The 10685-nt window shown below is 38.6% G+C and overlaps 1 protein-coding gene across 3 annotated transcripts in view; it reads left to right on the plus strand.

Moving 5' to 3' along the window:
- The window catches only part of HAUS6 (HAUS augmin like complex subunit 6), a 46403-nt gene extending 40121 nt beyond the window's left edge, over positions 1-6282 (plus strand). For all 3 annotated transcript variants that reach the window (XM_081238318.1, XM_081238319.1, XM_081238320.1), the window contains 3 exons: positions 499-634; positions 2530-3576; positions 5596-6282. In XM_081238318.1, the coding sequence (XP_081094444.1) occupies positions 499-634; positions 2530-3576; positions 5596-5690 (1278 nt within the window). In that variant the 3' untranslated portion in view covers positions 5691-6282. The remainder of the gene's footprint in view (positions 1-498; positions 635-2529; positions 3577-5595) is intronic.
- Positions 6283-10685: the final 4403 nt, after the last annotated feature.

Here is a 10685-nt window from a genome sequence, read left to right on the forward strand (position 1 = left end):
TTCTTTTCTCTATTTTAGAAATGTATCCCTATGTTTTCACTAATTTATGTCTGATGATGAGGTTTCTGGCAAAGAAGTTTGTTGTCAGAATGTACTCTGTTTATTAGTAGAGGTGTTACCGTGTGGTGGATTATAATTAAGAGGAACCTGCATGCTTTAGAACCAGTCATTTTAGCAGATATGGAATTGTGAAGCTCAAAAGTGTGGCAGATAGTAGTTCAGATCACTGCAGTCAGAACTATATCTAAATCTTTCCAAATGTAAAGATTTCTATCTTTTCTCTCCTGTGTAACAGGATATCTATTTAAGATAAGGGAGGAAACGGGTTTGGGGTTTGATTTCACCTTAATAGGATTTTGTGCCTGGAGAGTCTATATGGAGTGTCTGGGAGCTACATTGTTGAGTTTATTTTTGTGCTTATTGTTCTTATCAGGGCCTTTGTTGCATTCTACCAGTGGGCTTGGTAATTTTTGCTTTACTTTTTCTTTTCTGTTTTAGGTTGCAAGGGCAGTTTTATCTGATTCACCACAGCCTTCTAAAGGAAAAGAAGTAATATTAGAGGAACTAATTGACTCTCTAGTTTCCAACCCGTTCTTAACAAGGAATCAAATTCCCCGAACTCCAGAAAACTTGAGTAAGTTAATAATGTTTTTTGTCACTATTTTCTTTCTTAGACATTACTACTATTAGAACCATGGTCTGACAGATCTTTTGGAAACTCACTTTAAAACTTTTTTCTGTATCTTTCAATTTAGTGGCATTGGCTCTATTTGTTTTCATGTGGGGGACTTTTATTGAAATATCAGCTGTGGGCACTGTCACTTATATGGCATTCCTTCAGCAGTGTTATTTTGTCCTGGAACTATACAATTTTGTTTTTGTTGTTTTACTTGGCTTTTTCTTGGAAAATATTTTAGTTGATCACTTCAGAAATATCCTCCACATCTGATCTGTGATCAACATTTATAGAGTATGGAGGCTGTATTCTTCCAGTCAGCAACCAGCAGCATCAGCCAAAAACTCTGTACAATCTTACTTACCTCTCCCAAGCTAATCAGACTCTCCAGTACTTTGTTCTTACAACCTATATTGTGTGGGCAAAGTTCTGATATTCTTGTCCTCATGTAGGCACATCATCCTGGGTGAGTGATTAAATATAATTTCCATTATGCTACTAGAAATGACATATCCAAAGTTAAATGGATTCAGTTCAGGTTGAACCTAGCCACTGTATAGATTGGTGGTTGGCAAACTACATCTTGCAAACCAAATCAGGCCCACCCTATGTGTTTTTGTACATAAAGTTGCAGTGAACACAACCTTGTTCATTTGTCAGCATATCGTTTATGGCTACTTTCACATTACAGTGACAGAGCTGAGTAGTGACCACAGATAAGATGGCCTGCTAAACCTGAAGTATTACTATCTGGCCCTTTATAGAAAAAGTGTGTGTGTGTGTGTGTGTATGCTGTATATATATAAGTGTGTGTGTGTGTGTGTGTGTGTGTATATATATATATATATATATATATATATATAAATAAATAAGCATGCCAAACCCTGGCCTAGATGGGCAAGAAAATATCTTTTTTTCCATTTATTTATTTATTTGTTTATTTATTTATAAATAACATCTTTATTGGAGTATAATTGCTTTACAATGGTGTGTTAGTTTCTGCTTTATAACAGAGTGAATCAGCTATACATATACATGTATCCCCATATCTCCTCCGTCTTGCGTCTCCCTCCCACCCTCCCTATCCCACCCCTCTAGGTGGTCACAAAGCACCGAGCTGATCTCCCTGTTCTATGCGGCTGCTTCCCACTAGCTATCTATTTTACATTTTATAGTATATATAAGTCTATGCCACTCTCTAACTTCGTCCCAGCTTACGCTTCCCCCTTCCTGTGTCCTCAAGTCCATTCTCTACATCTGCATCTTTATTCCTGTGCTAGGTTTTTTTTTTTTTTTTTAGATTCCATATATATGTGTTAGCATATGGTATTTGATTTTCTCTTTCTGACTTACTTCACTCTGTATGACAGACTCTAGGTCCATCCATCTCACTACAGATAACTCAATTTCATTTCTTTTTATGGCTGAGTAATATTCCATTGCATATATGTGCCACATCTTCTTTATGCATTCATCTGTCGATGGACGCTTAGGTTGCTTCCATGTCCTGGCTATTGTAAATAGAGCTGCAGTGAACATTGTGGTACATGACTCTTTTTGAATTATGGTTAAGAAAATATCTCTTTAATACATGTGATTTGTATGTGCTGTGTGAAAGTATATGCACATTTCAGGAACACCTTTCGTTTTTTGTGTGTGGTCATTTGGAGATGGAATTCTTTCATGTTGTTGGGATTTGGTGTATTGTGGAGACTTGTCATCCAACTGGCATATCTATGAACATGTACTGAGTCAGCAGTTTTATCTTAAGCACTAGAAATGAAATGTTTAATTGCATGTTCTGTTTGGGAACTTATTAATAACTTGTGTTATTTCCCCCTTCATTTAATTAGTAAGTGAAATTAGGAGCTCATGGAGAAAAGCTGTTAAAATAGAAGATAACAGAAGTACAGAACCAATTCAAATGGATACTGAACATAGAGAAGTATTGCCAGAATCCTTACCTGTGGTGCATAATCAAAAAGAGCTTAACGTGGATAGTTTTTTCTCAGCAACCACTGTGTCCGATTCCAGCCTTTCTCCTTTGCCTGAAGAGAAAGTTGTTTCAGATTGCCTCAAGTGTGTGCTTCAGAAACCTGTGGTAACCAGTTGCATAGGTGAACCAACAACACAGAATCTGTCAGATTTGTTAAATAAGGACATAATTTGTAAGCAAGATTTGGAATGTACAGCTTTACAGAACAAGTTTTTAGAAACTAGCCAAATAGAGACATTCTCCCCTGCTGTAGGCAATAGGAGAGATGTGATAGGTAGCAGTGAAGAAGAGTATATTAAAACATCAGACCACTCGAAAGCTTCTTACAAAGATCTTTCCATGCATAAAAGTATGTTATGGAACTCTTTTCAGATATCAAGTGGAATTAGTTCCAGTTTTAAAGATAGTGATTTTGGCATATTATATGAAACTCTTCCAGAAGAAGTTGGTCACTTAAGTCTTAATAGCTCCAGTAGTACAGAGGCCAATTTTAAACTGGAACCAAATAGTCCTATGCACAGTGGCATTTCCCCAGAAGGTGCTGTGGGAGGAAGACAGAATACTCCAGAATCAGACTTTAATTTACAGGCTGCTTGCAGTGGATATGAGGCTCTGCAGAAATCTCTGCCCAAGCAAAGGGAAGAAATTTGCCTCTCTAATTCTGAAACACTTGAAAGACACAAACCAGAATTGAGCCTTACTTCCCAATACATGCAAACTGATGATATGCTTAACTTTTTGGGCACTCATGATTTGCACATTGACTGTACAAAACCATCTTCACGCATGTCCCTTGGTGAAAGAAAACGGTCTCTTTCACCACTAATTAAGTTTTCTCCAGTGGAACAAAGATGGAGGACCACAATACCATGTAGTCTTGGAGAACGTCTACCTAATTTAACAGGTAAGATTTAACTAGATAATGTGCATATTAACCTGCTGAAGTTTTCTCTCACCTTCTCCTAAAAATAGCATGCAGTGAATGTTACATGATCTTTATTGTTAATATGACAAAATATGCTCCTTTTTCCTTCAACTAGGATGAGAAGAGTGAACCCACCATTTTTACGGGTACTTTCAGAATGTCTAGTGATTTTTTTCTTTTTCTTTTTTTTTTTTGCTGTATGCGGGCCTCTCACTGGTTTGGCCTCTCCCGTTGTGGAGCGCAGGCTCCGGACGCGCAGGCTCAGCGGCCATGGCTCACGGGCCCAGCCGCTCTGCGGCATGTGGGATCCTCCCGGACCGGGGCACGAACCCGTGTCCCCTGCCTCGGCAGGCGGACTCTCAACCACTGCGCCACCAGAGAAGCCCCTCTAGTGATTTTTATATAGCTTACAATTGGTATGGGGCAGGGGTAGAAAACAAAACCAAAAACCTGAAACCTATTGCTTTTGTAATACAAACTACTGAAAGTAAACCTTGTCAAAATCTTTTTGGCTAATGGAAGGTGGTTCTAAAGTTGAGAAATGCTATGTTAAATATCATTATAATATAGTGGGACTTCCTGGTAGCACAGTGGTTGAGAATCTGCCTGCCAATGCAGGGGACACAGGTTCGTTCCCTGGTCCAGGAATATCCCACATGCCGCAGAGTAACTAAGCCCATGCACCACAACTACAGAGCCTGCGCTCTAGAGCCCACGAGCCACAGCTACTGAGCCCATGTGCCACAACTACTGAAGCCCATGCACCTAGAGCCTGTGCTCTGCAACAAGAGAAACCACTGCAGTGAGAAAGCCCACACATCGCAATAAGAGTAGCCCCTGCTCGACACAACTAGAGAGAGCCTGTGCGCAGCAACGAAGACCCCACACAGCCAAAAAATAAATAAATAAATAACTAAATTTAAATAAATAAATAAATAATATAGTATCTGTGGTTTCGTTTGAAGTAATTTGATGGGGGTGCAGTGACAAAACAAGGTAGGTCATTGTATTACTTTCCTAGGGCTGCCGTAACGATGTACCACAAACTGGGTGGCTTAAGACAACAGAAATTTTTTGTCTGGAGAAAACAAGTTCTGGAGGCTAGGATTCAGAATCAAGCTGTTGGCATGGCTGTGTTCCCTCTGAAGCCACTAGAGCAGCGGTCCCCAACCTTTTTGGCACCGGGGACCAGTTTCGTGGAAGGCAATTTTTCCATGGTGGGGGGTGGGGAGGTTCAGGTGGTTATGCGAGGGATAGGGAGTGGCAGATGAAGCTTCGCTCGCTCGCCTGCCACTCACCTGCTGTGCGGCCTGGTTCCTAACAGGCTGCGGACTGGTAGTGGTCCACGGCCGGGGGTTGGGGACCCCTGCACTAGAGGATGATCCTTATTGACTCTTCTAGCTTCTGATAACCCCCAGGTGTTCTTTGGCTTGTGGCAGCATAACACATTTCTACCTCCATCTTCACATGGCATTCTCCCCTTGTGTTCTGTGTACCTTCTTATAAGGACATCAGTCCTATAGATTAAGGGCCCATCCTACTCCCATCTTACTTTTTTTTTTTCTTTATTTTTGGCTGAGTTGGGTCTTTGTTGCTGCGCGCGGGCTTTCTCTGGTTGCGGCAAGTGGGGGCTACTTTTTGTTGTGGTGCACGGGCTTCTCGTTGTGGTGGCTTCTCTTGTTGCGGAGCACAGGCTCTATGCGTGCGGGCTTCAGTAGCTGTGGCTCGCGGGCTCTAGAGCGCAGGCTCAGTAGTTGTGGCGCATGGGCTTAGTTGCTCCGTGGCATGTGGGATGTTCCCGGACCAGGGCGCGAACCCATGTCCCCTGCATTGGCAGGCAGATTCTTAACCACTGTGCCACCAGGGAAGTCCGAGAATAATGGTAATTTTATTGCAGTTACATATTTGCATGTGAACTTTTTACTGAAATCTGCTACTACTTGGAATTTGTCCTATTTTTTCTTTATAATGTTTCCTTATCCTTTTTTCTTTTTGAAGTCAATTTTGCAGAAGAAGAAATCTTGAATAAGAGCCTTGATGCAAAAGAATCTCCATCCGATTTGAAAGATGAAGCAGTAGCCCAGTCAACTTAACTATGATCAACTTAAGTTGAAGCAATGTCACAGGATAAAAAATTTGTAATTTAAATACACATTGGAAGTGTAACTTTTTCAGGGTCTAAAAAAGTCCTAAATAATGCTTTTTAGCCTTCTCTACTGATTTTAAGTAAGGAGAGTGTGTTTGGATTTTCTCTCTCTGTATGGATATGGGGTTGAAATGTGAAGTATTTGGAAAGCAAACAAGTTATGAGAAGCCGTTTTGGCTTCTTGCATAATCTTGTAAGCATGAAGTAAATAGCATAGTATTAGGTTAACTAATTCATTATGTTCTAATTTCAGTTAATTAACATAAGGATGAGTAGTTTTTAATGTGTTTTATTAAGTGGTTAACTTAATAGCCATTGGATATACTGATCTTTCTTTCTAGGGAAACAACTTTTATTGTTTCTTTTTACAACATTCTGGTACTAAACAAAAGAAGTGAGGAAAGTAATGCTTTGGGGTATATAATCAAAATGACAAAGTTTAAGTTTGGGAAAGCTCTAAAGAGGCTTAATGATTATTCAGGTAGGTTGATCCTGAAAAATGATGTTTGATGGAATAAAGTGCATGTGATGATAGTGAAGACTGGAGCAGAATGAATTTAGAAAAAAGGAAAAAGGCGGAAAATGACTAGATACTTTTGAGGGACACTAACTATAAATCCATTCAGTGGGTTGTATAGCAGTTTTATATTTAGTCTAATTTAGACTTTGAGAATTTAATTCTAGTTTTTTATTTTAACAGAAAAAATGTAAATTAAAAAATTAGTCTGTTTTTTTTGGAGGGGCAGTGTTTTTGGGGAAGGGAGCTAATTTTTTTTTTAATTTTTAAATTAAAAAAATTTTTTTATTGGAGTATAATTGCTTTACAATGTTGTGTTAGTTTCTGCTGCACAGTGAAGTGAATCAGCTATACTCATACACACATCCCCTCCCTCTTGGACCTCCCCCCCACCCCCCATCCCACCCAACTAGGCCATCACAGAGCACCAAGCTGAGCTCTCTGTGCTATACAGCAGGTTAAGGGAGCTAATTTTGATTGTTACTTTCCTCCTCAAAAACCATCAGTTCCCCACTGCCTACAGAATAGCTTCAGATTAACTTGAGAAAATTGAATTTGTAGTTAAATAACTTGTTCAGTGTTAAACAGCTAGGTCAGTGGTGAAGCTAGGATTTGACCTTATTTTCCTTCCTTAATATACCAACAAGACCTCCTAGAAGTAACTAAAAGGCCAGGATGTAGGATATGGCTGCAGGAGTGGACCTTCTGGACTCTAAATGGGAGTCAGATGTGAGGCCTCTTGTACAGTGTCCTGCCTCATGTAGTTAGACCCCCTGGCCAAGAAAAGGGCTTGTCTTTAGCATCCAAGTGAATACATGCCATTGCCCTGTGTGAACCAGGAGGTTAAGCACACACTGGAAGGGTAATAGCACCTACAGCACCCCTGTGTCTAGCCTCAACTCTTAAGCATCACAGCCTTGTCCAATTTGCCAAGATACTGGCAAGAAGAGGAGAAAAGTTGAAGAGTTCTGGAAGTGGATGGGCTTAATACTTCGTCTTTCTTCACTCATTTTGGCTTACTTTCTCTGTGTTGCTTGTTTGATCCAAGTTTGAAGGCCAGCCTTTTTTTGTGAGAAAAGACAGAAGAAAAGCACAAATAACAACCTTCTTTGCAGTGGAAAAGAAAGAGGAAGAGAAAAGCTTCTCCTAAGGTGCCATATTCTTTTATTAGTTAACAGAACAAATAGGGGCTCTGTAACTGGGAAACTGTCCTCTAGTCTTAAGAAACCTAGTATTGGTAAATCCAAAATTAACATGCTAAGGAGAAGGTATTAGCATCTACAAAGGGCCAGAGCTATTCCTGGATACTTAATATATCATTTAATTCTTATACTTCTGTAAGATACTGATATTGTACCTATTTTACAGGTAATGATACCAAAGCTAGGGAGCTTAAATAAATGACTTGTCTAAGATGGACTTGAGGAATTACCTGGGATAATCTTTAAAAAAACATACTCTGTAGGTCTAAAGTGAGGATTAGAAATCCTCATTTTAAATAGCTTCCGTGGTAATTCTTAGGCTCAATAAAAAGCTTGAGAGCCACTGCTAGGGGATACAGATTCACATTTAGCCCTGGGGTATCTTAAGCTACGTGCACTATTACATTCTGCTTTAGAGATCTTAGCTCTCTGATAAGGAAGCTGAAGTTCACCAATAAGTGTGGGCCCTGAATTAATGGGAATCACAAGACCAAAATATCTTTGGATATTAATAGATTTACAAAAACCACATGGTTGTTGAGTCACACCTGTGATTAGGCTGAGTTTTTGGCATTCTTCCCTGTCCTTTGTATGCCAGTAGTATAAACAAAAGTATATTAAATCTGTGACTTTCACCTAAACCATTTTGATTATGACTCCTCTTCCTTATCCAATATTGCCTGCGTTACCTGCCTTTTGACCTTAAGGGACTGCTTTGACCGTATCACTTTGTTTAAAATTCCATTAATGGTTCATTGTTAATTCCAGAATTGAGTTCAAATTTAAAGGCATATAAGGTCTCCTCCATAGATTCCTCTTTTCCCCCTTCCACTATGATCTCCCCCCCCAGCCTTTCTTTTAACTGAAATGCTTTGGTGGGCATGTGTCTTTAAAAATCTTAATGCACAGTTCTGAAGCTGGAATCCTACCTTCACCTCCCAGCCTTTCAGAGTTATAGTTCGTCCTTTAGGGTTCAGGACAAATCTCACATTCACCTTGAAGTCTTAATCTCTTATCCATGGGACTGTCCCTTCTCTGAAATCTCCTATGGCTTATGTTAACTTTTATTCACTTAGTATTTTTCATGTATTGCTTTTATTGTATTTTTTCATGGTTGTATGTGATTTCTCCAGTTGTATTGATTACATACATACAGACATATACTTACGTAGATATGTGTGTGGGGTGTGTCCACACATACATATACTCCAAGGGCCATAGATCATCCTTAGCAGATACTGAAGTATTGGAAATGTTTTCTTTGCCTCTGTCTGATGGAATTAAAGTAATGGTAAAGAGGGAGGGCTACTTTATTGCTGTAAGAGTACTTTTTCTCATTACATTCACAGCAGAATGTATCTTGTTTTATTCACTATTCTAAGATGGTGTGTAAACTGACTTCTCTGTCAGTTTGAAACTTTAGATAATGCCCCTATGTCCTAATTGTCTTAAATGTTTAAAGACAACAAGCATATAATGTTGCTTAACATGAAAAATGTTATCAAGTGGAATAAAGACTATTTGTTGTTAAAGAAAATCAATTTGGGGGAATTTAATTGAAAACAAAAATACAAGTATTTTGAAACCATTCTTTACCATGTGTTTCTTAACCATGATCTATGGAGTCAATTTTATTTAAATTCTTCAGACCTGTATAAAAGGAAACCCTGTTTTTCCCCTACTCTGAGTATACTAAAATTAAAGAAGATAGGTTTAAGGACATTTTCCTTAATGTAAAGAAAGTATTTGCTAAAGTAAAGTTCTCTTTCACGTTAAGTTGCAGATACATAGTTGATATACCTTTTGCCGTATGCACTGTGAATGTTAAATCCACATGCTGAATTTAAAATATTTGTGAGTCCTCCATGGGACTATCTGTAAATGTTTTACATACTGGTCTTGAAGAAATGTTCAGTATTATACCATCTAGCTCTAGATTTATTAAATGTATTTTAAAATGATTTTTAAAAGTACATATATACCCTCAGAGTTCATTTGGAGTCTATACTAGCTTATTGCCAAAGGCCCTAATTAGACTAGTTTAATAACATATCTGAACAGCTTCTTGTTCTTCATGGGTAGGGATCTTGTCATCCACAGGTGCTGCTATAAAGGATTTAATAAATGTTAAATAACTTTATAAAGGTTTGGAAATTCCCTATCACTTATATTTAACGTCTGTAAATAGAGATGCCTCATTTGTAAAATGAGGTGAGAGGAGTTGATCAGAGGTGTTTTGGCTCTAAGATACTTAGATTTCATTTAAAACAATCTATGAGGCGGCTGAAATAGGGCACTTAGGTCTGTTTTTTGATTTCACTATACCACACTGCCAGTTCAAAATAGGAACCTTAGAATTCTTCCCCAAAAGTATGTAATCTAAGAATCTGATTCAAAATTATCCAATTTCCAGACAAATACAGATGGGAAAGTGATCTTGCCCAAAGCAAAACACTATTTGAGAGAAGCAATTTAACTCCCTGGCTTCAGTTTACTCAATCTATAAAATTGGGGAACTTATATGAAGGAATAATGTACAGCTAAAAAGCTAGGATTTTTATGAACTTTTCTGTCAGTGGAGTTAGTAGTGGCATGTAACGGTTAGGAGATGGGGAGGATCTGCAACTACACTGCCTAGGTTCAGCTGTATAACCTTGTAATAAGGTCATACCAGTTTTCTCATCTATTAACAGATAAATCTACCTCACAGGTTGTGAGGATTAAGTAAGAAAATGCACATCAAGTATTTAAGAATACCTGGGATTTAGTAAGGGCTTAAATACTTAGCTAGGCTTCACATCCAGTAATTTGGGAGTGGGGAGGAAGAATGGCTCAGTGGGTGGTATTGACAGCTGACACATTACTGAGTATGTGCCAGGTACCATTCTAAATGTTTTCCATGTTTTAATTTAATCTTAATCCAATGAAGTAGTGCTATCCTTATCCATATTTTACAAATGAGGAAACAAGCACAGTAAAATTAAGTACCTTGCCCAGTTCACAGAGCCAGTAAGTGAAGGGACTAGAATACTAACTCAGCTCAGGTGGTCTAGCTCCAGAGACCGTTCTCTTAACCACACTGCTACAGTTGCTATGAAACATCGTTAAGATGATGGGAGCCAAGATTACAAAATCAAACTTAGCAGTTAAGCAATACTTGTGGGCAGTCAGAATCTATAGCTTTAATATTAACCACCTTCAAATTATTTCAAATAAGACCATA

The sequence above is a fragment of the Mesoplodon bidens genome, assembly GCF_964165515.1.
Source record: "Mesoplodon bidens genome assembly, chromosome: 6".
In the NCBI taxonomy this organism is placed as follows: domain Eukaryota; kingdom Metazoa; phylum Chordata; class Mammalia; order Artiodactyla; family Ziphiidae; genus Mesoplodon; species Mesoplodon bidens.